The 25,654-nt window shown below is 43.6% G+C and overlaps 2 protein-coding genes across 2 annotated transcripts in view; both read left to right on the forward strand.

The window, feature by feature from the left end:
- The window catches only part of LOC121624256 (5'-AMP-activated protein kinase subunit gamma-2-like), a 24,434-nt gene extending 24,030 nt beyond the window's left edge, over positions 1-404 (forward strand). Inside the window, exon 18 of the mRNA XM_041961909.1 lies at positions 385-404. Within this exon, the coding sequence (XP_041817843.1) occupies positions 385-404 (20 nt within the window). The remainder of the gene's footprint in view (positions 1-384) is intronic.
- Positions 405-3,658: 3,254 nt separating this feature from the next.
- LOC121623669 (NACHT, LRR and PYD domains-containing protein 3-like) lies at positions 3,659-20,074 on the forward strand. The gene is made up of 11 exons (XM_041961034.1): positions 3,659-3,786; positions 5,384-5,482; positions 5,748-5,956; positions 7,834-9,634; positions 11,968-12,141; positions 12,448-12,621; positions 14,687-14,860; positions 15,431-15,604; positions 17,028-17,204; positions 18,510-18,683; positions 19,210-20,074. The coding sequence occupies exons 2-11, from the start codon at positions 5,394-5,396 to the stop codon at positions 19,367-19,369; spliced, it is 3,306 nt and encodes a 1,101-aa protein (XP_041816968.1). The 5' UTR covers positions 3,659-3,786; positions 5,384-5,393; the 3' UTR covers positions 19,370-20,074.
- The last annotated feature ends 5,580 nt before the right edge of the window (positions 20,075-25,654 follow it).

Consider the following 25,654-nt stretch of genomic DNA (forward strand, 5'->3'; position numbering starts at 1 on the left):
GTGAGGAGGTGCTGCGGGGCTGTGATTGGGCAGGTGCTCTGGAGGTGGGAGGGACAGGAGGGTAGTTGGTCTCTCAGAGGATTATTTATTGTCTAAAGGTTCATCACAGAAAACCAACTTTAACACTTTTGTTCTGGCCGAGTTTCATGGACTGAAGAGCAAAGCTTGACCCAAACTTTAACACTACTAGTCATTTATTTCACTGATATCAGCTCTGTGTTACTGCTAATGCTAACGCTAACGCTACATTTCTAACCTTCCTGCTTAAAGAGGACAAACACAGGGCGGCTTTTATTGTGAAGCAGCCACAGGAAACGTAGCATCTGATTGTTGTTTATGTGAAGAACTGTGCTGTAAACAGTCACACCAGTTGTTCCTGTTCAGTCCTGTCGTCCTGCCTGTGACCTGGATCATAAAAACAGCTGCTGTTACCAGCAGTAACCAGCAGATGTCACCAAATCAACCAGGATGACATCTGAAGGATCACTAAGAGATGTAAAGACACACAGATTTAACACCCAGTCAGAGGGTTCATGTACTGCACAAAGAGCCGTGAAACTCGATCAGAAACCAAAACAACAGACAGAACACTTCAGACCGCTGTAAAAACATTATTTATTCCACAGCTAGTCTCTTTGATGATTGACTGCAATGATTATTTGACCAACGTGCCCCCACAGTGACCCCTGTGTGATGTCATAAAGGGGCGGGTCATCATGGTGCCTCTCATTTTAAAGGCAGTTTCAGATTGGTCAAGAGACTTTTAACTTAATGAATCATTATTATAATAGTTTTTATTCCAGATATCACTGAAACACTATTTATCTGCTGTACCTGAGATCACGATGATTCTTATATATAATAGTATGGCTCAAATGTTTGTAGATTGTACTGTATGTATATTGTTTTATAGACATATGAAAAATAACTCAAGTCTGTTTTGTTATTTTGGTGTAAAATTTTAAATGAATCTGTATAAAGGTAGATTTTATTGTTAAATTAATGTATTTATTTAGTTTCCAGTTGTGTTCAGGGGATGACTCACATGAGATTTTGTAATTCACAGTAAGACTGTAGGGGGCGCTCATACTGGACAGTTTGGACCATCAATGGATGGATTTCTTTAATGTCATTCTAAGACTGAAACTGATCACCTGCTGGATGTATCTGCAGTGTCTTTAGGGATTCTGGGAAATGTAGGCTAGTAGCTTAAAGAGCATGTGGTAACAATGAAACAACAGAGTTGGAGAGGAGCAACACAACACACAGTACAGCTAACCCACACTGGACACACACTTCTCCCACATCCCATAATTCAACACGACCTGCTGCTCTCACCAGTCCAGCTGTGGATGGACGTGAGTCAGCCAAGATGACGTGTTAGCTTTTCCAGCAGCTGACATCAGTGTTAGCCTCTTGAACATGCTAAAATCAATGTTAGCTTCTCCGAGAAGCTGATGTCAGTGTTAGTTTCTCCAATAGGCTGACCGCAATTTTAGCCTCTCCTACAGGCTAACTTCAGTGTTAGCTTCTCCTACAGACTAAGGTCAGTGTTAGCTTCTCCTCCAGCAGCTAACGCCAGTGTTAGCTCCTCCAGCAGCTAACGTCAGTGTTAGCTTCTTCTAAATGCTAATGTTAGTGTTAGCTTCTCCTCCAGGAGCTAACGTCAGTGTAAGCTTCTCCGACAGGCTAACGTCAGTGTTAGCTTCTCCTCCAGCAGCTAGCGCCAGTGTTAGCTTCTTCTACATGCTAATGTTAGTGTTAGCTTCTCCTCCAGGAGCTAATGTCACTGTTAGCTTCTCCGACAGGTTAGTGTCAGTGTTAGCTTCTCCTACAGGCTAACGTCAATGTTAGCTTCTCCTAAAGGCTAACGTCAGTGTTAGCTTCTTCTACATGCTAATGTTAGTGTTAGCTTCTCCTCCAGCAGCTAACGTCAGTGTTAGCTTCTCCTGCAGGCTAACGCCAGTGTTAGCTTCTCCTAAAGGCTAACGTCAGTGTTAGCTTCTCCTCCAGCAGCTAACGTCAGTGTTAGCTTCTCCTGCAGCTAACGTCAGTGTTAGCTCCTCCAGCAGCTAACGTCAGTGTTAGCTTCTCCTCCAGCAGCTAACGTCAGTGTTGGCTTCTCCTCCAGCAGCTAACGTCAGTGTTAGCTTCTCCAGAAGCTAACGTCCTCCTGCAGGCTAACGTCAGTGTTAGCTCCTCCTGCAGGCTAACGTCAGTGTTAGCTTCTCCTCCTGCAGCTAACGTCAGTGTTAGCTCCTCCTGCAGGCTAACGTCAGTGTTGGTTGATGGACTGAATTGAGTTTTCTGTGGAATGAGCCTTTAATCCAGAACAGGAGGAGCGAGGTCCTCAGCAGAGAAAAACAAACCTGAACAGATGATTTTTCCAGCTGACTGCTGATGTTTCCAAACTGAACTGTGAGATCACCTGCTTACGTCAGGTGACAGAAAAGGTGTTAAAGTGTCGCTCTGCCTGTTTTTCTAAATGTACTGTATCTGTTGCTGTTGATGAACAAAGAATAAAACATCTTGATTTTTCTTTTTGATTCAACATGTTTGACTTGTAGTTTTCTTTCGACTCACTGGTTTAATCCGTTTTACTGTGTGAGGGAAAGCCAGTCTGTAGCTCACACTGAGGAACGACTGCAGTGGAAACTACACTTCAACAAGTGTATCGTGTGTGTGTGTGTGTGTGCTTACCTGTCTGCACCTTCAGGAGTAGTCATCATGGCTTTAGTGCCAAACTCTGGTTAAAATTTGGTCTTATTCCCCCAAAATGACATTTGAGGAATTTGGCCTCGAACCACATGAAGACGAGATGGCCCATAATGAAGACATTCATCTCATATGTACGAGCCTCACGGGGTCAGATACATTAAAATGTTACGTCCATTCATTTCATCTTAATTTTATAGAATATGTATATCTGCAGTTACTGTTTTTGGCCACTTTTCCAAGTTCACAGAGTAACTTCAAAGAAAGAAAAGGTGTAGAACACACGGATTTATTTACAGGGACGTCAAAAAGAACGCCGCTGCATGGTGGCAACATCCCAGTCCTCTTCAGCTGCATCCACGTTTCCCTCACTTGTGTCTTTTCTCCACGCAAGGAGAGACGAGGAAATGAAAAAGATTCATCCGTCATGCGCCCTGACAGAAACCCCTCATTAAAAACTGCGCTGTGACCCTGTTCCCAATCGATCAGAACACCTGGTTGCTGATGGGCAGGATGTTTCGACGCGTGTCCATGACGTGTCCACTCCACTGCTTTGATCCAAAATAATCACGGTGCTGTTCACTGTTCATATATTTCACTTCCAGTTTCCAAAACCAACAGTTGTCTGCTTGTCGATGCAGATGACCAAATCAGAATAAAACAAACACCACGACACGCCACGCCACAGTCTGAAACTGTTTGCTTCCCTCTCATCAGCCACACCTGAGTGCCTCACCTGGCTGATTATGTGACCTCTCACACGTCACAGCAGGGAGCCCCCCAGTGGTGGGAAGCCAAAATGGCTGTTACGATGGTTTTGATAACACAGTAACCCAAAGCTACGACTGTTAGAATCAAGATGTGACCGGTCTGTGCGTTCACACATGTGGAGACCTTTATTTTGAAGGGCGTCACCAGGAAGTGTGCCTGTTGTTCCTGAAGCGGAACATTGATGACGGAAGTTTGACGTTATCACTATTATTACTCTGACAGTCGTCACGAGCTGACTTTTCAGAAGTCCAGAAGCCACAAAGACGAGAAGATAAACAGGAGAAAGAGACGGAGATACAGGTCAGAAGAACACACACACACGCGCACACACACACGCGCGGCCGGTGTGTTTCGGTTATTAAGAGGGATCACACCGGGCATGCATCCCAGTACTCTTGAAGTGTCACGTGACTCCACACGGTGACAGTTCTTCCCCGTTGTTTAACCTGTTACTGTACGTCAGAAACATACTTACCTGATGTGACGTCTTCAGACGCTTCCTGGTCTCTGAGCCGTCACAGCTACGTGACATGTGACGCAGCAGCGCCGATCCAAAGCAGAGTCTGTCTTTATGATGGAAAGAAAAAAGACAGGAAGCCACTAACTTTAGAGGTGTGTGTGTGTGTGTGTGTGTGTGTGTGTCTCTGTGTGTGTGTGTATGTGTGTGTGTGTCTCTGTGTGTGTATGTGTGTGTGTGTGTGTGTCTGTGTGTGTGTGTACGTGTGTCTGTGTATCTGTGTGTGTGTGTGTCTGTGTATGTGTGTATGTCCGTGTGTGTGCGTCTGTGTATGTGCGTGTGTGTGTGTGAATGTGTGTGTGTTTTTTTTGTGTGCGTGTATTTGTATGTGTGCGTGTGTGTGTGTTTGTGTGTGTTTTTGTGTGTGTTTTTGTGTGTGTGTGTATGTGTGTATATGTGTGTGTGTGTTGGTGTGTGTGTGTGTGGGTGGGTGTGTGTGTGCCTGTGTGTGTGTGTCTGTATTTGTGTGTATTTGTGTGTGTGTTTGTGTGTGAGTTTTTGTGTGTGTGTGTGTATGTGTGTGTATATGTGTGTATGTGCCTGTGTGTCTGTGTGTGTGTGTATGTGTATGTGTGTGTGTGTGTGTGTATGTGTGTCTGTGTATGTGCCTGTGTGTGTGTGTGTGTGTCTGTGTATGTGCGTGTGTGTGTGTGTCTGTGTATGTGCGTGTGTGTGTGTGTGTGTGTGGTTGTGTGTGTGTGGTTGTGTGTGTGTGGTTGTGTGTTTGTGTGTGAGTTTTTGTGTGTGTGTATGTGTGTGTATATGTGTGTATGTGCCTGTATGTATGTGTGCATGTGTGTGTGTTTGTGTGTGTTTTTGTGTGTGTTTTTGTGTGTGTGTGTATGTGTGTATATGTGTGTGTGTGTGTTGGTGTGTGTGTGTGTGGGTGGGTGTGTGTGTGCCTGTGTGTGTGTGTCTGTATTTGTGTGTATTTGTGTGTGTGGTTGTGTGTGTATGTGCGTGTGTGTGTGTTTGTGTGTGAGTTTTTGTGTGTGTGTGTATGTGTGTGTATATGTGTGTATGTGCCTGTATGTATGTGTGTGTGTGTATGTGCCTGTGTGTGTGTGTGTGTGTGTGTGTGTCTGTGTGTGTGCGTGTGTGTGTGTCTGTGCGTGTGTGTGTTTGTGTGTGTGTTTTTTGTGTGTGTGTATGTGTGTGTGTTTTTGTGTGTGTGTGTATGTGTGTGTGTGTTTGTGTGTGTTGGTGTGTGTGTTTGTGTGTGTGTGTGTGTGTGTCTGTGTGTGTCTGTGTGTGTGTGTCTGTGTCTGTGTGTGTGTGCTTTTGTGTGTGTGTGTTGGTGTGTGTGTGTGTATGTGTGTGTGTGTGTGTGTGGTTGTGTGTGTGTGTGTGTGTCTGCGGTGTTGCTGCCTCACCTGTCAGACTGGAGAAGATGAGTGATTTGAAGGAAGAGGAGGACAGATCCATGAAGAGCGTCAGACCTTCAGACTCCAGTGATGAACCTGAATCCTCAGACACAAAGTAAGAGACTGAAGGTGATTCAGTTTTTCATGTCGTCTGAGGACCTGAACGCCTCACTGTTCTTTTCTGTATCTGCTGCCACTGAGCGCTCGACCTCGGCGAGGTGTGAGCTTTTGTTCCGTTTATTCAAGCAGTTGTCTCGTATGATTCAGAATTGTGATATAAATAATTCATTTGAATGTGAGTTAGAAAACATAGAAGAGCCACGTATGCTGTATATGTAGTGAAAGAGCTGCACGCTGCAGTGACGTGTTCATCTCCACAGAGCGAGGAAGAGGAGTCATGTTTCTGTGGAGGAGCAGAAACGGGACGTCCTGAAGGATCCAGTCTCTACCAGCTGTGGACACTGGTTCTGCAGACAGCGCTTCACCGACCACTCCGGTTCACCGGGAGACTCCTCCTGTCCCCGGTGTGGAGACAGATCCAGAACGAGAGCTGGACCGCAGACGGCCAGTCAGACCTGCTGTGTGCAAAGTAAGACTGTCCATCTGTTGTGGTGGAGAGAAATGACACTGACGACAAGGTGTAGCAGATAAGGTCAACTTTATTAATCCACCGCTGAGAAATACCAATAGCAAGGCAATGGAAATCAAAAAATACAAAATAAGAAGTTGACGATACATAAGTGCATTTTATACAAAATACTATAAAAAAACATATTGCAAGTATTTTTTATTAATTTATTTATTTAGGACAGTGCACATTGATGAACATTGCTGTAAATGTGCCAGTTTATCGCTGATTAGCTAATTTGCAACTGTAGTCCTTGGGCAGAATGTTAGTTGCCTAATAAAACAACATGAAAGTACACATTACATAAAAATACAATTACAAAATACACATTTCAAAATTACATTGTCAAGCACACATTTGAGTACAGTCCAACTTAACGAGATCCAGAGGTCTCAGTCTACTTCATGGACACACTTCTGGGCATCCTTTAACCAGCCTTTGAGCTTTGCTTTAAAAGAGGAATATGTAAGACCTTCCCTTACTGTGGAGGGAAGACTGTTCCAGATGTCCCCCCCCAAGACAGACAACACATTTCAACCAAAAGTGGTGCGTCTGGAAGGGATCTCTACGTCTCCTCTGTCGCAGGCCCTGGTGTTCAAACCCCTCACAGTCCTGTTTTTTATACATTCATTCAGTTTTTTGTATAGAGCGCAGGCACATTTAAAAACCTTGAAACTATGAAAACTTAGAAAACTCTACTTTTTAAGGATATGACAGATGTGATACGAGTAAGGTTTTCTGTCCAGTGTCTTTAAAGCTTTTTTATAAAGGGATTCTATTGGTTGGGGGGCTGTTGAACATGCCAGTGCCCAGCTAGTGAAACAATAGTCAATGTGTGAGAAGGTGATGCAATGTAAAAACATCAGAGCAGCAGTATTAGTTAACGAGCTCCTTCTCTGTCTGAAGTTTGCCAGGTTGTGTTTAACCGAATTAGATTTAATGTGTTTCCTGAATGAGAGCGGCGAGTCCAGGATGACTCCAAGATATTTGAACTCGTGTACCAACGAGAGCTCCTCTCCCCCCAGAAACACACCAGATTGAACAATTTTTGGTGGCTGTTTTGCAAAAAACATACAGACACTTTTTTTGACGTTTAGGCAAAGACAGGATTTAGTGAGCCAGTTTTGAACTTTACACGTTGCTAATGTGAGACTCTGAGCAGCCTCTGTTGTATTTTTTGCGGCGGCAAAAATAACTGCGTCATCCGCATAAAGCTGGGCATGGACACCTTCACAGACATCAAAGAAATCATTTATGTACAAGGAAAACAGTAAAGGACCAAGTACTGATCCTTGGGGGACCCCCACGGGCCAATCCAGGCATGGGGACCTGACACCATCGACCACCACACACTGCTTTCTATCTGCAAGATAGGATCCGAACCAATCAAGGGCCTGTGTAGAGAAAACGAATTTAGAATGAATTTAGCTTGGTTAGCAGTATCTGGTGATCGACAGTGTCAAATGCCCTTTTGAGGTCCAAAAAAACAGCTCCCACACAGCTGTTCCTATCTAGAAGTATTGAGAAATATTGAAAGATTGCACAAGGAAGCAGCCAGAGCGGGACTTCATTCACTGAGCTCAGTGAGCTCAGTTGGCCGTGCATATGGCACAAACAAATTCCACCACACTGTCTGCAGATGTCATTGTCTGAAAACCGGATTCTCCGTGGTTTATTTGTTGTGTTGTACAGCACAGACATTGAAGGTTTTCAGAAATCCTAAAACTAAAAACCCTTTCTTTATTTCTTTTTGTTAGGTGCATTAAAGTTGGTCATGAAAATAATCACCAGATTCTCACAATCTTTTTCACAGTCTCACATTTTGTCTTCTCTCTCAGCAGATAGTGATCTTCAGGAGGTTTCAGATGAACATAAGATCAGTCTGAGGAGGAGATGTGAATGTGTGACTGAAGGAAGTGATGAACCAGGAAGTGGAACCCTCCTCAACAGGATCTACACTGAGCTCTACATCACAGAGGGACAGAGTGAAGAGGTTAATACCCAACATGAGGTTTGGCAGCTAGAGACAACCTCCAAGAAGGAGACCCTCCATGAGACTCCAATCAAGTGCCAGGACATCTTTAAAGCCTTACCTGACCAGCAGAGACACATCAGAGTCGTTCTGACGAACGGCGTCGCTGGCGTTGGAAAAACCTTCTCAGTGCAGAAGTTCAGTCTGGACTGGGCAGAGGGCTTGGAAAACCAAGACGTCAGCCTGGTGATTCTGCTTTCGTTCAGGGAGCTGAACTTGATCAGAGATGAGCAGTACAGTCTTCTGACGCTGCTCCGTGTTTTCCATCCAACATTACAGAAGGTGACAGCAGAGAAGCTCGCTGTCTGTAAGCTTTTGTTCATCTTTGACGGCCTGGATGAAAGCAGACTTTCACTGGATTTCCACAACAATGAGGTTTTGTCTGATGTCTCACAGAAGTCATCAGTCAACGTGCTGTTGACAAACCTCATCAAGGGGAATCTGCTTCCCTCGGCTCTCGTCTGGATAACTTCCAGACCCGCGGCGGCCAATCAGATCCCTCCTGCATGTGTTGACAGGGTAACAGAAGTACGAGGCTTCACTGATGCCCAGAAGGAGGAGTACTTCAGGAGGAGATTCAGTGATGAAGATCTGTCCAGCAGAATCATCTCACACATCAAGACGTTCAGGATCCTCCACATCATGTGTCAAATCCCAGTCTTCTGCTGGATCACTGCTACAGTTCTGGACCACATGTTGACTACAGACCAGAGAGGAGAGCTGCCCAAGACCCTGACTGACATGTACTCCCACTTCCTGCTGGTTCAGACAAAGAGGAAGACGCAGAAGTATGATGAGGGACATGAGACGAGTCCACAGGAGCTGATGGAGGCTGACAGGAAAGTCCTTCTGAAGCTGGGGAGGCTGGCGTTTGAACATCTGGAGAAAGGAAACATCATGTTCTACCAAGAAGACCTGGAGCAGTGTGGTCTTGATGTCACTAAGGCCTCTGTGTACTCTGGAGTTTGTACAGAGATCTTCAAAAGAGAGTGTGTGATCTTCCAGAAAACAGTTTACTGCTTTGTTCATCTGAGCATTCAGGAGTTTCTGGCTGCAGTCTACATGTTCCACTGTTACACCAGCAGGAACACAAAGGTACTGAAGGCCTTCCTGGGAAAAGGAAAATACAGAAACTGTTCCTCATGTCAGGATGTCTTCCTGAGGAGGGTCATGACGAAATCCCTTGAAAGTAAAAATGGCCACCTGGACCTGTTTGTTCGCTTCCTTCATGGCCTTCTTCTGAAGTCCAGCCAGAGACTCTTAGGAGGCCTGCTGGGTGAGACAGACAACGTTCCAGAGATCATCCAGAGTGTCATCAACAACTTGAAGAACATGAACACCAAAAAAATGTCTCCTGACAGATGCATCAACATCTTCCACTGTCTGATGGAGATGAACGATCACTCAGTACATCAGGAGATCCAAGAGTTCCTGAAGTCAGAGAACAGATCAGACAAGAGACTCTCTCTGATCCACTGCTCAGCTCTGGCCTACATGCTGCAGATGTCAGAGGAGGTTCTGGATGAGTTGGACCTGAAGAAATACAACACATCCAAGGAAGGACGACAGAGACTGATTCCAGCGGTGAGGAACTGCAGAAAGGCTGAGTAAGTCTACAAATATCAACACTATAAAAAAAGTTGATTTTTGAGTTGGTTGTGTTAATAGTTGTTAAGTTAATGAACACAGTTTTTCCATTTATTTCTAATGATGTTTTTTTTTCTTGCATTTATCTTAACAAAGGAAGGAGAAGTTGCCGTTTAAGTTGTATCACAGCAGAATGTTATCACAACATGTAGCAGTCCTTTATAGTTATCAGTGCATGTAAGGCAATGTGTAATTATTCAAATTGAGTTAGTTCACACCAGCACAGTTCTCACAGTCTCTCACTCCAGTGGGGGGCTGCTGGGGGTGATAGCTCTAACAGCTCTGGGGAAGAAGCTGTCCCTCAGTCTGTTGGTGGTGGTGCGGATGTTCCTGTACAAACAGTCTGTGGCCCGGATGGCTGGGGTCTGTGGCGATGGATCTCGCCCTCTTCCTGACCCGGCCTTCATATATAGAGTCTAGGTCAGGGAGTGGGCGGCCCACGATGCCCTGTGCAGTTTTAACCCCCCGTGCCAGTTGTTTCCTCTCCCGTGCCGTGCAGCTGCCATACCACACTGTCACACTGAGGCAGAGGATGCTTTCAGTTGTGGTTCTGTAGAAGTTGACGAGCAACCGAGAGGAGAGTACAGCCCGTTTCAGTTTCCTGAGGAAGAAGAGCCTTTGTTGTGCCTTCTTCACCAGGCAGGAGGTGTTCATGGACCAGGAGAGATCAGATGTGATGTGGAGGCCCAGGAACATGATGTTGTCCACACGCTCCACGACTTCTCCGTCCATGAGGAGGGGGGCGTGATCCGTCTACCTGGACCTCCTGAAGTCCACAATGACCTCCTTGGTCTTCCCTGTGTTCAGGACCACGTTGTTGGCTGAACTCCACTGGGTGAGCCGGTGTATCTCCTCTCTGTAGTGGGTCTCGTTGTTATCTGAGATGAGACCCACTACTGTAGTGTCGTCCGCAAACTTCACGACTGTGTTGGTGGGGTGGATGGCAGCACAGTCGTGAGTAAACATGGTGAAGAGGGCCGGGCTGAGCACACAACCCTGTGGCGTGCCCGTGCTGAGGACCAGAGGGGATGATGTTGTGTTCCCTATTCTCACCACCTGAGGCCTGTTGGTGAGAAAGTCTCTGATCCAGTGGCACAGAGATGCAGGCAGACCCACCGTGTGTAGCTTCAGCACCAGCTTGTCTGGGATGACGGTGTTGAAAGCTGAGCTAAAGTCTACAAATAGCATCCTGACGTAGGTGTTGGGCTGCTGCAGGTGGGTCAGGGCTGTGTGCAGGGTGATGGAGACAGCATCCTCTGTGGACCGATTCCCTCTGTAGGCAAACTGAAGGCTGTCTAGGTCCGAGGGGATGAAGTCTCTGATGTACCTGAGAATAATCCGCTCAAAGCACTTCTTGATTACCGGGGTCAGAGCAACAGGCCGGTAGTCATTCAGGCAGGTGATGGATGTCTTCTTCGGTACCGGAATGATGATGGAGGACTTGAGGCACTCAGGAACCGTAGACAGCTGCAGGGACAGGTTGAAAATGTCCAGGAACACTCCTGCTAGCTGGTCAGCGCATGTCCTCAAAGTCTGGCCTGACACCTTATCCAGTCCTGCAGCTCTGCGGGTGTTGATCCTCCTCAGGGTGGATGTCACCTGGTGCTGCTGCAGGACGAGGGGCTGGTGCTGCTCCTCCAGCCGGGGTAGGTGTGTAGCTTCTCTGCTGCCTGATGTGTCGAAGCGGAAAAAGAAGCTGTTTAAGGTGTCAGGCAGGGAGGGGTCGTGGCTGGCGAGCTGAGTGTTCGGCTTGTAGTCCGTTATGGTTCTGATGCCTCTCCACATGTTCTGGGGGTTGTTGGTATTGAAGTGATCTTCAATTTTGTCTTTGTACTGGAGCTTGGCCTGCTTAATTCCCTTCTTCAGCTCTGCTCGAGCCCTGCTATAAGCCAGCCTGTCACCAGATCTGTAGGCAGTATCCCGGGCTTTCAGCAGGGACCGCACTGTGCTGTCCAGCCATGGTTTCTGGTTGGGAAACACTGTGATGGTCTAACAGGGAGGACAGCATCAGTGCAGAACTGAACATAGGACAATACGGATGATGTGTACTCCTCAAGGGCTGCGGGGTGAGGAAGAGACTAGGGAGAGCCGGTATGTGAGGGTTAGCATGTAGCCTAGCACGCAAGCCGGCTCTCTTGCAGCAACAGGTATCTAGCAAACACAGATCATCACAGATTTTAGGGCAAAGCTCATTGATTAGGACAGAGTCATGTTGAGCTGCACATTTACATCCTGAACACATCTGATTGGATTAGAAATGGATTTTTATCTTCATCATTTATTCTTTATTCAGGTTGAGTTGGTGCAGTTTGTCAGAGATCAGCTGTGCTTCTCTGGCCTCAGCTCTGAAGTCCAACCCCTCCCATCTGACAGATCTGGACCTGAGTAACAACAACCTGCAGGATTCAGGAGTGAAGCTGCTGTCTGCTGGACTGGAAAGTCCAAACTGTAGGGTGAAGACTCTGAGGTCAGTTCACTGACTCTCTGTTACTATTGTCGATCTTATATGTTAAATGAACAATTGTTGTGAAACTTTATTTGTTCGTGTTTCCATGTTCCTTGTACTAAATTTAGTCTTCAATCACAAAATACTTCTGTTTCTCAAAGAAACTGAACAAATTGCTGACTGTTGTTAAACTAAATTACTGTTTATAATTTTTGGTAAATGGTCACGTCTTAGGACAGAGTCATGTTGAGCTACACATTTACAACCTGAACACATCTGATTGGATTATAAATGAATTTTTATCTTCATCATTTATTCTTTATTCAGGGTTTGGGGCTGCAGGTTGTCAGAGATCAGCTGTGCTTCTCTGGCCTCAGCTCTGAAGTCCAACCCCTCCCATCTGACAGATCTGGACCTCAGTGACAACGAGCTGCAGGATTCAGGAGTGAAGCTGCTGTCTGCTGGACTGGAGAGCCCACTCTGTAAAATGGAGACTCTGAGGCCAGACACCATTTTTTACTTCTGTGATGAGATTAATATTAGGGGTCCATTGATTATGTGTTTTTTCAGGGCAGGTACTGATTATTAGTAATCAAGGAGAAAAATTATCGATTTTGGGAACCAATACGCACTACATTTGCATTAAAAGTGAAAATCTTAGTGTGAACATTTAAAATAACACAAACTCCAAAACAAGACTTTGTTTAAATATCTTCAAAGTTCTGTTTAACATTGCCGAAAGCAGTAATTTGTGGTTCAACCCCTTTGCATTCTGATAAGCCCGTAGGTCTTTCAGGGCTTCAGGACTCACAGGCAGAACACAGACGTAACAGAAGGCGAGCTCACAGGCTGGTTTATTTACAAAAATAGTTTTTCCAAAATCAGGCAAACAAAAGGCGCTTAGGCAAAAAGGCAACTAAGGCAGAAGGGCAACTAGGCAAAAAGGCAAATAACAAAAAGCGCTGAGGTTCAAAATACAAAAGGACAAGACTCTGGGTTATAGCTATGACTGGGATTAGCCATCACGCGGACTATATATACACGAGGCAACAATGAACAGGTGGAGACAATCAGGGCAGGGCAGACAATCAGACAGGCGGGAAGGACACCAGGAAGTCAAGGGTCTGAAATGAGAGGAGAGTTAGGGTTTCACGATAAAACAGGAAGTGCATAACAAGACATGACGCTGTGTACAGACACATCAACAGACATGACAAGACATGACACATTCGACAAAAGGCAGCAGGAATTATTTTGATATATTGACTTATGTCTTCTGCTTGAAATAGTACACACAGACAACTGCTTGCTGATCAATGAAGGAATTTGTAAATTTTTCAATAACTGAATAAATGAAGGATTAATAACATATGTATGATGAAGAAAATAAAGAGATGAATAAGAGCCATTAACTGGTTACAGCCTTCCGATAGGAAGAGTACGTATGTGACTTGGTTATCAAAACAGGAACAGGGACAGTTTTCAGTTGTTGGACATTCAGTATTCACAACATATCTTTTATCTTTTTCCAATAGTGACACATTCTACATTCATGACTAACTGTTTAATATTTCAGTAAAGCACATATATCTCAATACTAAAATGTTTTAGCATTTAGCAGACAGACATATAAACACCTGGCAAAGTACTCAAAACCACTTTCTGTGGTAGTTCCTGCCACAGTAGGTGTCTGCAGGAACACACAATGAAATGTGTACACTGTGACAGTAAGAGCTGTACTAGTCGTATGAAGATAAAATAAGAAAAAAAGCTTAAATAATAATGGAACGAGAGAAATAAAACACCGTATAAATCTGAAAATAAGGATTTGTGTGTAAGCATGTCAGAAGAGTATACAGAAGTATTGCACACTGGGTATGTATCAGTCCTGGTACAACAGATGTGTTATGTAGAATCTTGGTCTGGTTGTAAAAACTGTCCCAAAGTCTGGTGGTATGTGCAGACATGCTCCTGTGAAGTTTGCCAGACGGTAACAAGCAGAACAGCTTGGAGGCTGTGGTCCTTGATGATGCTGTGTTTACCGCTGATGCGATTTGCTGCACCGCTTCCACCACACTCTGTGGTGTTTTGTGGTTGTGGGCAGAACAGTTCCTGTACCAGACCATGATGGAGTCTGTCAGCTGTAGCAGTTCACAAAGATTCTGGCATTCATCCCAAACTTCCTCAGTCTCCACAGGAAGTAAAGCTGCTGGTGAACTTGACCATGGTGTCCATGTTTATCACAAATCTCCTTCATGAATTACTGAATTGCTGGAACAACTAATTTACCTAAACTCAGATTTGGCTAAAAACAAAGAATCAAGCAGGCTTACTTTTTTCAGGAATGCGGGTATGGCGCTCATCCTTGTGATGCTGGGTGTGAGGGGAAGAGAGGAGGCTGCAACGAGGAGTGTGTGTTTAGTCTCTCTTGACCTGATCTCCAGCTACAATAATCCAATGAGTCATTTTATTGTCTTCACATCTGCCATGCAGATTCCATAGAGGGGAGAGATGAAGGGATGACAAACATTGTCTTCTGACGTTACATCCTTTATTCTTTTTTCAGATTGACGTACTGCAGGTTGTCAGAGATCGGCTGTGCTTCTCTGGCCTCAGCTCTGAAGTCCAACCCCTCCCATCTGAGAGAGCTAGACCTGAGCTGCAACAACCTGCAGGATTCAGGAATGAAGTCACTGTGTGATTTTCTGGAGAGTCCAGACTGTAGACTGGAGACTCTGAGGTCAGTTCTCTGACTCTCTGTTACTATTGTCGATCTTATGTGTTTAATTAACAATTGCACTAAATTTCTATTCATACATAACTCACATCCATAAAGTTTTAAATTTGCTTTAGTTCATATTTTCACATTTTTTGTTCTAAATTTAGTTTTCAGTCACAAAAGATTTCTGCTTCTGAAAGAAACTGTAGGAAATGTTCACTGTTAGTTATTTAAGTAAATTAATGTGTGTACACACAACCACACAAACATGTACATCTATATTTGTGAGGACATTCATTGACATATTGCGTCCCCTAGCCCCATAGCCAAACTTAACCATCACAACCAAATGCATAACCATAACCTTTACCCTAACCCTAACCTAAACCTAATTCTAACTCTAACCCTTAAAACCAAGTCTGAACCTTCAAACAGCCTTTCTTAAGTGGCGAGGACCTGCCAAAATGTCCTCCCTTTCCAAAACTGTCCTCACTCTTTTGGTTAAAAACTCCTCACTATGTAGAAAGTACAAGCACACAAGCATGGATTATAATGGATTTTTTTTATCATCATCATTTTTTCTTTATTCAGGTTGTGGGAATGCAGTTTGTCAGAGATCAGCTGTGCTTGTCTGGCCTCAGCTCTGAAGTCCAACCCCTCCCATCTGACAGAACTGGACCTGAGAGGAAACAAGCTGCAGGATTCAGGAGTGAAGCTGCTGTCTGCTGGACTGGAGAGTCCAGACTGTAGACTGAAGATTCTGAGGTCAGTTTGCTAACTCTCTGTTACTATTGTGGATCTTATATGTTTAATTACTAGTTGAAAATTTCTGTTGATGCATAACTTACATTCATTAAATTCATATTTTCATCTTTCCTGTACTAAGTTAAGTCTGCAATAATAAAAGACTTCTGTCTCTTAATACTCTTGAGACTCAACGTCCGCGGGTCATTGGAGTGTTAATAGGTCTGCTGCTATGTTTAAGTTTGAACTCATGCCACACATCATTGGGAAGTTAAGATTCTTGTGATTTGATTGGTGCAAATCATTTCAAGATACTGTCAGAACAGCTGGTACAAATTGAGGCGACTCCCTGATGAAGTCTCATAGTAATACACTGATCTATAACAGCATTCCGATTGCTCTCTTCACTAGCAAAAATCTAGATGATCCAATCCTGAGAAATATTTCATCCAAAACAGTATAATCATCCATAAAAATATGGTTTATCATATCAAATTACCCGCCACAGGCCATGCTGACATGTTTTAACTCCTGTAAGCATATGTATGTTCACCAGTTAGAACCTTCCATGTCATGTCCACAGCCTACAACAGTGATGGGAGTCTGTGCTGAAAGGAAGGGCCTTGTTCTCCTCTTTCATGTAAAGACTGAGCCAGTTGCAGCCGATGTGCAGATGACTGATGCCTCGCACAGCCAATGAATTTTCAGAAAAGATATGCTGCTGCAGTGGGTAGTTCACAGCCAAATCAGGGAATTCAGTGCAAACAGGGAAATTACACAGGATTTGAAATAAGAAATACAGTAAATGGCATCAGTGTATATGAATATAGATGGCCTAAATATAGATTGTTTGTATATAAATATATAAATATAGGTATTTATATAGATGAATATAATAAATTACCTTTTTTTGGAGAATGCTTAGACTTACTTAGATAAACATATATAAAATATTTCTTTTGTGTGGTATTTTTATTGATTTTTGATAAATTATCAAATTTAGATATATTTTAATTAATATTTTTTTATTTCCGTAATTTATTCTTAATCAGACTGTGGTTCTGCGGTTTGTCAGAGATCAGCTCTGCCACGTATTAAATTCTACTTAACTTTTGAAATGATCGTTTTCAATGTAAAGTAAAAATTGTAGTAAAAAATTCTACATGCAAGTTGCCCTTTAATGCCAAAAACTTCTTTTCTTCTTCAGTGGTTCAGTCCATTGACCTTCATATAACAATAAAAATCTAATCTAATAACTACAACATTTAAACCACAAGTGAAGGAAATAACTGATCATCTCCTTACAATGGAATGTTCTGCTGGGATTCATGTGAATGTTTTTTTGACAGGTACCACCTACATAAACACCACCCTAGTACCCCCAACCTGTGATTTCAAGCAGGAACATTGTTTTCTAAAGTTACATAATGTTTTCTTTATTCAGTTTGAGGGACTGCAGTTTGTCAGAGATCAGCTGTGCTTCTCTGGCCTCAGCTCTGAAGTCCAACCCCTCCCACCTGACAGAACTGGACCTGAGAGACAACACTGAGCTGCAGGATTCAGGAGTGAAGTCGCTGTGTGATTTTCTGGAGAATCCAGACTGTAGACTGGAGTCTCTGAGGTCAGTGTGTGTGTGCATATGAAAAACGTTTGTTAAAAGTTTGCTGTCACACATCAGGCTACAAAAAAACTAGCATTGGCCATCTAGCACTACCAGGAGTACTGACACTTACTTACCTACTTTACAGACTAATGGTGAGTCAGCTTGTGTCAGTCAGATATAGATATGGACACTGGACATCTTACACTTGTCCTGTTTTATATAAAATTAGATTACATAAATGTCTCGTAGTGAAGATATTTGTCCTGAGTATTTAGCAGGTTTCTAAACCGAGAAGTCATTGGTTTTAAATCCTACACTTGATGTTTAATGAGAAAAATGTACGGTTTGAACTTTCAGCAGTACAAATTACAAGTATTTCCACACATGGACAAAGTTGTTGGTACCCCTCAGTTAATGAAAGAAAAACCCACAATGGTCACAGAATTAATTTGAATCTGACAAAAGTAATAATAAATAAAAATTCAATGAGGACCCCTCTGTTCTCTCACAATAAAGGTTTTGGAGAGCATCGTGTTCAATCACAAATGTATCTCAGTAACCCTGGCATTTTGAAAAGTTCCAGTCTGGTTTTAAACCATGTCATAGCTCTGAAACAGTCTTTTACTGACTTTGACATCCCATCCTGCTCCATCATATTGGTGGGATGTCTAAAATGAGTGCCACACATGGCCGTGTTTTTCACTACAGATGCAATAAAGTAGTCTTGTCTTCAAACCTGTGCATCAAGCTCAAAAGCTTGTGCTGGTCCCTGTCCTGTTAGGAAACTGTGGACTCAGTATCCTGACAGGCTGGTGTTAAACACAGTGATTCGCCATAATGGGAAAATGGTGAAATGTAATGGAAAACGACTGATTCACTAACTTTCAACCAGTCAGTCTTACAACCACCAACTACTGCACGTTGAGCTGAGGCAGAGTCCGGGTCCCTGACTCTGCCACAGCTCTGCCACGTATTAAATTCTACTTAACTTTTGAAATGATCGTTTTCAATGTAAAGTAAAAATTGTAATAAAAAATTCTACATGCAAGTTGCCCTTTAATGCCAAAAACTTCTTTTCTTCTTCAGTGGTTCAGTCCATTGACCTTTATATAACAATAAAAATCTAATCTAATAATTACAAGATTTAAACCACAAGTGAAGGAAATAACTGATCATCTCCTTACAATGGAATGTTCTGCTGGGATTCATGTGAATGTTTTTTTGACAGGTACCACCTACATAAACACCACCCAAGTACCCCCAACCTGTGATTTCAAGCAGGAACATTGTTTTCTAAAGTATAATATTTTTTTCTTTATTCAGTTTGAGGGACTGCAGTTTGTCAGAGATCAGCTGTGCTTCTCTGGCCTCAGCTCTGAAGTCCAACCCCTCCCATCTGAGAGAGCTGGAGCTGAGCTACAACAAGCTGCAGGATTCAGGAGTGAAGTCGCTGTCTGCTGGACTGGAGAGTCCAAACTGTAGACTGGAGTCTCTGGGGTCAGTTCACTGACTCTCTGTTACTATTGTCGATCTTATTTTATGCTCATACATAACTTTTTGTTTCTATTCAAAATTAAATTTTTCTTGAACTAAATTTAGTCTGTAGTCACAAAAGATGTTCTATGTTTATAATTTTTGGTAAATGGTCACATCTGATGCAGATCTTTGCAACTAATATTTGTTTTAAATTGATGTTTGCTTGCTGCAGCAGAAATACTTCTGTTAATTTCAGTGTGTTTTAACAAATAATACCTTAATTCCAGACTTGAGTGAGATGAGCAGCATGTTATTGATCTGTGTTGACATGAACAGCTGTATGAATGTTGTGGTGACGTTTGGATGATGTCTGCAGAAACTGACATCATGATGATCCACAATAACACAATGACAAAGTCACTGGACTGATTTTAGGGCAAAGCTCATTGATTAGGACAGAGTCATGTTGAGCTGCACATTTACAACCTGAACACATCTGATTGGATTAGAAATGGATTTTTATCTTCATCATTTATTCTTTATTCAGGTTGAATTGGTGCGATTTGTCAGAGATCAGCTGTGCTTCTCTGGCCTCAGCTCTGAAGTCCAACCCCTCCCATCTGAAAGACCTCCAGCTGAGTGGAAACGACCTGCAGGATTCAGGACTGGAGCTGCTGTCTGACTTTGTAGATGAGATTTTAAAATAGGTGAAAATCATACACTTGCTTTCTTTCCAATATAACAATAATATGTATAGTAATGAAACAGTATGAGAAGATCATATAGCCACATTGTGTAGTGAAATGGGATAATCACACAACGTTAGATTAACACCAAAAGAGACATTTAGAAATGGTGAAAAATATCAGAACCCACAAACTGCAAGAGTCCCAGTCACTCAAAGTCAATGTTGTGATGAGGAAGGTTTGTATCAACAAGGAGCGACCTGCAACGTCACCACTCCAACGGACAAGAAGAAAGCAGTCCTTGACAAACAACCACATCACAAACTGAGAATAGTCCACAAGGGAAGTTTATTGTCCAGCAGAGAAGACTCGTGACATTGAACGCAGCATTCACCTGCCAGCACACACTCATCTCCCTTCATCACTAGTGTTTGGCCTGTGAGGACCGTCTGTCGCCTTCGTTATACAGTATTTTCAATTAATAGCAAACACAATGCAGAGCAGCATTCAAAAATAATAGAAGTAATGGTAAACATTCAGACTTTGTGTGGGTGGCTGTTATGGTGGACTTTGAGGTTTTGAAGGGTTTTGTGACGTAAGCTCCAGTTTGTCAGATTCTTCTACTGCTTTGTGTTGCTGGGAGAGAGCGAGGCTGAGAGGTTTTTCTGTACTTGCTGTACTTGTAATTTTTTATAATCTGATGAATAAAACCAGGTATTGTTTGGATCTACTGAAAGACAAGAACTTTTTCTTTTTTTAGTAAAGTTACATAATTATTTCTTTGTGACTGTGAAGCTGCTGTCTGCTGGACTGGAAAGTCCAGACTGGAGACTGGAGACTCTGAGGTCAGTAGAGGGTTGGAGTCAGTCCATGCTGGTCTCAGCAGTTTTGTTCTAAACACAGTATCAAAGCACAGATCCAGTATTTCTTGTAAACCTCCAACCTTCTCAGCAGCTGCTTTCCTCAGTGAAGCTGTGAGAGGAGAATGGTGACAGGCTTCAGGATTGGACAGAAACACAGAGAGAGAGAGAACAGTCAGCCAATCAGAGGAGTCAGAATCTTGTTGTGATCATGTGTTTGAGTTGATGTGCAGACGACTGTTGTTGTTGTGTTCATGTCTACAGGAAATAAAGCTGGATTACAGCTGACAGCATCACAAGCTGTATAGAGACAGAGGTCCTCCTTCATCAAACTGTCGTACCATCAAATCTGATCTCAAACTGTTGGTTCTCTCATTTCAGCACTAAAGAATTGATCAGTTAATGTTTGTCACAGCTCTCAGATCAGTGTGACTGAAGCCTGCAAATCTCTGGCTCTCATTTCAAAGAACCATCATTACATTTAGTAACCATGTGGCCGGTGTATGAAAACGTATGAGTGTATGTAAGTGAGTGAACACCGGCTAAATACTGGCTAACAGTACTTTTTGACTTGGCTAACATCGTCCCATCAAACACAACGGTGTGTTGTTTGTGTAAAATGGGTGAAACATGGAATGAAATGTAGAACTTCTGCAGCAGAACCTCACAGTGGGTGTGATTAGCCTCGTTAAAAACTGCTGAATATTAACTTGATATTATTAGTAGAGTAGCTGAAGTATAGTGTGATAAACTGAGAGGAGTCGGGGGCAGCTAATAATTCGATACTTACTTCACTGTCAGGATTTTATTTACACGGCACTTGACCAGCATCGAGCACAAAGGGCTTCAGTGTTGATGGATTGTCTTGTCCAGCACCATTACCCAAAGTAAGAGACGATCGTGCCAGGGACTGTGCTGTGTTCATGTGTCTTTATGTCCCAGTCCGTCCCTGGACAGTAGAGCGTGGCAGAAAACATGACATACACCAGGTAACCGTGTGGACTTGAACCTGTTGTGTGTCTTAGACTTCTGGTCTACCACAGTTTAACGTCAGCCCAAGCTAGCGTAAGCTAAGCTTCCCAGACTGACTGTTAAACAGTCTTTAATGGAGGACATGTTTGTGTGTGTGTGTGACTTCCTGTTCTTTCTTTCCTCCATGTGACTGCTGTTGGGTTGCGAGCTCACTGTCTGTTCATGTTTTACTCTCAGACTGACCTGTCTGTGTGGAGGAAGAGGAGGACAGAGCAGAGTCTCTGGTGTCCAACTGTCTGTCCATGAAGAGTGACTTTTCCAAAGATGAACCTCTGTACTTCAGGCGTGAACCAGGACCCTCAGACACAAAGTAAGAGCTGCTGCTGACTCATGTGACTCATCATCGGTTTCAAGATTCAAGATTTCTTTATTGTCACTGAGCCTGACAAGTCAATGAAATTTGCATTGCAACCCCCATGTTAGAAACAAGATAATGAGAAAGATAAGAAAGATCAAATAAAATTAGGATACTAGAATAAAATAAACCAACATGAAGTAAAAATATTCATAAATGCAATAAAAAGTACCAGAAATGACAATATGCTAAGACAATAAAAATATACTAAACAATAAACAATGAAATGTACCAACAGCAGCTGAGTAAAAATAGCTGACATTTAGTTAAGTGTGTGTGTACTTAAAAGTTAAGTACACAGAGGGTGCAGGTGGAGGTGGAGGTGAAGGTGTAAAGTGCTCAAGCTCAATAACAAATTTCCAGCTGATTTGCTGGCAAAATATGGAGCATGTTTGGAGAGGACAAAAACACTTGACGTGTGGCTGCAGACTGACATGTCCCCGGCATAAAAGACAAGAAAAGTAAAGAACAATGCTGGACCGACAGGAGAAGTGATATTAAGACACAAGAGACATGAGGACACAAAGACTGACCAGACTGAAGCTGACAGACACGAAAAAAACACCAAGAAAAACACAGCATGAGCGATGGACCTGCTAAAAGACTGGAGACAAAACTGGAGACAGATTTTTAATGTATGACGCTGAACGCAGAAATCAGCTGCTGCAGGAATTCCCTCAGATATATTCTCTGACAGAGGAACTCAGTTCACCTCTCAGGTGTGGAAATCCTTCTGTTCGGCTATTGGAGCTACTGTGAGTTTAACATCTGGTTTTCATCCCCAGTCTAATGGCCAAACTGAGCGCACTAACCAGTCTCTCGAAACTTTTCTCAGGTGCCTAGTGTCTGAAAATCCCTCAGTCTGGAGTGACCAATTATCCTGGGTGGAATATGCACATAACTTGTTGGTTAATTCATCTTCTGGTCTGTCCCCCTTCCAATGTTCCCTGGGTTATCAACCCCCACTGTTTCCCTTACAGGAGCAAGAAATCTGTTTCCTCTGTGCAAGCCTTCATCAGGCAAAGTGAAAGAACCTGGAAAAAGGCTCGAGCAGCACCACTTCGCTCCAACCAAAGGATGGAGCACCAGGCCAACTGTCGCCGTGCCCCTGCCCCCAATTACTCTGAAGGACAAGAGGTTTGGTTAAAAACTAAAGATCTTCCTCTCAAGGTTGAATCTAGAAAGCTGGCTCCTCGATTTGTGGGTCCTTTTGCAATTGAAAAGATTGTGAACCCTAGTGCGTGTCACAACTGAACTAGGACTTGAACCCAAATGCACGACTCAGGAGTGCAAACAAACAATCTTGTCTTGTTGTCCTATAAAGAGGAAAATACAAACTACACTAATTAACAAGGATCGCTCTCAAGGAGGAAAAACTGAAACCAAAATCACTCTTACGAGGAAGACAACTGTGACAGGGAAAAAAGGTAAGGCAAAGTATCAAAGTAAAGCAAGGCAAGACTTTGGCAAACAACAAGACAAAGTAGTAAAGAAATACAAAACCTCAATACACAACGTGGCATGGCAGACAGGCGGGAAGGACACCAGGAAGTCAAGGGCCTGAAACAAGAGGACAGTTAGGTTTCACAATACAACAGGAAGCCACAAGACAACATAGATACAAGAAAAAAACCAAACATACCCTAACAAGACTTTCGTTCGGTTGAAACTCCCATCTACCATGAAAATTCACCCCACCTTTCATGTCTCACAGGTCAAACCTGTTAAGAACTCTGTCCTTGCCCCCCCTGTCCAGCCCCCTCCACCTCCCAGGATGGTGGACAATGCTCCAGCGTTTACAGTCCGTCGCCTTTTAGATGTACGCCGCAGGGGTCGCGGCCTCCAGTTTCTTGTCGACTGGGAAGGATATGGACCTGAAGAAAGAAGCTGGATTCCCAGACGTCAGATTCTGGACCCTGGTCTCATTCGGGACCTGCGGAGATGACGGCCCGATCGATTCCAACGTGCACCTCCTGGCGCACGTAGAGGGGGGGGGGGGGTACTGTCATGCCCTCCACCTCTGGCACCATCTAGTGGCAGTACCTCTCCCTCCCTTCTTTCCCTGGCAGTGTGAGCATGACTGCCACGCTGGTGGAGGGCAGGTGCAGCTTGTCTTAATCAGCAGATTGTTTCCAGCCGCGGCGGGGAGTGGTCACCTCAATTGAAGCATTCTCCAGCCCGTATATAAGACTCCAGCAGACCACTACTCGACGCCAGTCCGTAAACGACCTCCAGTCAGTGCACCCTGGCCCAGTTGGTATTTTGACTTGTGTTCAGAAAGTTCTGCTTTGTAACCCTGTTTTCTCTCTGCCTAGTTCTGACCCTCTCTGCTGCCTGAAGATCCCTCCTGCCACACTCATCTGCCTCTGATTGTCCAGCCTGGAAATTCCCCTCACTCACCTCCATTACAAGCCAGCAGCAGCCACCAGTGGCATGCACAGACTTTTTGAAGGGGAGGGCCGAAAAGGAAAAAAACGGGCACACAAAGCGTGTCCTCGCCACTGAAGAGGGCACTTTAGTGTGTGCTTTTGCCACCCAATAGGACACTTTAGCAAGTTTTGGCTCCCAAGAGGGCACTATAATGCACGTTTTGGCTCCCAGGTGGCACTTTAGCACGCGTTTTTCAACAATTGGGCCACGAAGGGGGGCGGTCGACACCTCTGCCCCCCCGTGCACACCACTGGCAGCCACACTGCCACGCCACCCAGCCCTGGGCATACTCCCTTTCATCTCCCATTTCTGTCTGTCAGTAAGCTCTGATCTCTTGTTGATTGTTTCAGTTCAGTCTGTGTAGGATCTTTAGTTTATTAACCTTGTTATTCTGTTCAGTTCTCCGTTCTAGTTTTGTTTTCTAGTAGTTTTTCGCCTAGTTGCTAGTGAGCACAGGTAGCTTTGTGTTGTAGTTTTGACCACGACTCCCTGTGTTAGCATTTCAAATAAATGCTAATAAAATTTTCCATTTGTATGCATTTGGGCCTCTGAACCTGATCTGTGACATCGTAGGACTGTTCACCACTTTATTGTAAAAGAGCTTTTTAAACAGTCCAAGAGCTTTAGGTCACCATCAGTTAGTCCAACAGTATGTAAAGTTAGCGTTCATCAAGAAGGAGATCAGGTCTGGTGTTAATTAGTCCACATTTTAAGAAAATAATGTAAAGTTATTTCAAATATATTCATAAATTATGAAGTTTTTTCACTCTAGACGCTCACTGTAGAGGAATTTCTATCATCCATGAAATTCCTGATAATGTTCCTGTAGTTTTCTGTCTTTGTCAGTTGAATCTTCAGCAGCTACATCTTTCACGAGTCTCTGACTGAACTTCTTCAGGCTGACAGTCAAATGTGGGCCAGCTTCTCTTTCCTGTCCTGAGTGCATGAGCTGAGTCTGTGAGACGAGTTTTCAGTCCAGCCTGGTAACAAGGCTCAGTGTCAGCAGCATTACACATAGACAGACATCAGTATAACATGACACAACAAATCAAAATTCACTGTGTTCATCAGCTGGGAGAGAAAACTGCTTGTTCAGGAACATGTTGCATTCAGGGCACAGCTATATTCTGGTATATTTTAGTGTCCCAGTAGTTCCACTTTAAATCACTTTAGCTGGAACGAAAACTGATGATTATTACCGTATTTTCCGCACTATAAGGCACCTAAAAGCCTTTAATTTTCTCAAAAACCGACAGTGCGCCTTATAATCCGATGCGCCTTTTATATGGATCAATATTGGTTAATTAGGCTATCGTAGTCAGGGGGCGTGGCCGAAGTAACAGCGGTATTCCACTCTCTGCGTGCCGTCATCCTTTTACTGTCAGCAGTCAGCTGTCAACCTGAATAATAAAATGACTATTTCACTGAACAATGAAAAAATATGAATATATGCAAAATAATAGGCAATTAAAATATTAATCAAACGTGGTTAATGTGATTTCTGCTCCTGAACCTCAGCGCACAGCGCTGTGCGCCGTCACCTGCATCTTTACGCAGGATCGTAAGCTGTCATCTGTGAGCGCGCGGTGTTTGTTTCAAAACGAACAAACTAAAATAAAATACATTTTA

This window comes from Chelmon rostratus, chromosome 20, assembly GCF_017976325.1.
Source record: "Chelmon rostratus isolate fCheRos1 chromosome 20, fCheRos1.pri, whole genome shotgun sequence".
NCBI lineage: Eukaryota > Metazoa > Chordata > Actinopteri > Chaetodontiformes > Chaetodontidae > Chelmon > Chelmon rostratus.

What these genes read in the sequence shown, in the direction of transcription:
- LOC121623669 (XM_041961034.1), top strand. Translation starts at nt 5,394, where the DNA reads ATGAGTGATTTGAAGGAAGAGGAGGACAGATCCATGAAGAGCGTCAGA. An exon ending in TGTAAAATGGAGACTCTGAG is followed by an intron (nt 12,622 to 14,686) that starts GCCAGACACCAT and finishes TTCTTTTTTCAG; the next exon opens with ATTGACGTACTGCAGGTTGT. An exon ending in TGTAGACTGGAGACTCTGAG is followed by an intron (nt 14,861 to 15,430) that starts GTCAGTTCTCTG and finishes TTCTTTATTCAG; the next exon opens with GTTGTGGGAATGCAGTTTGT.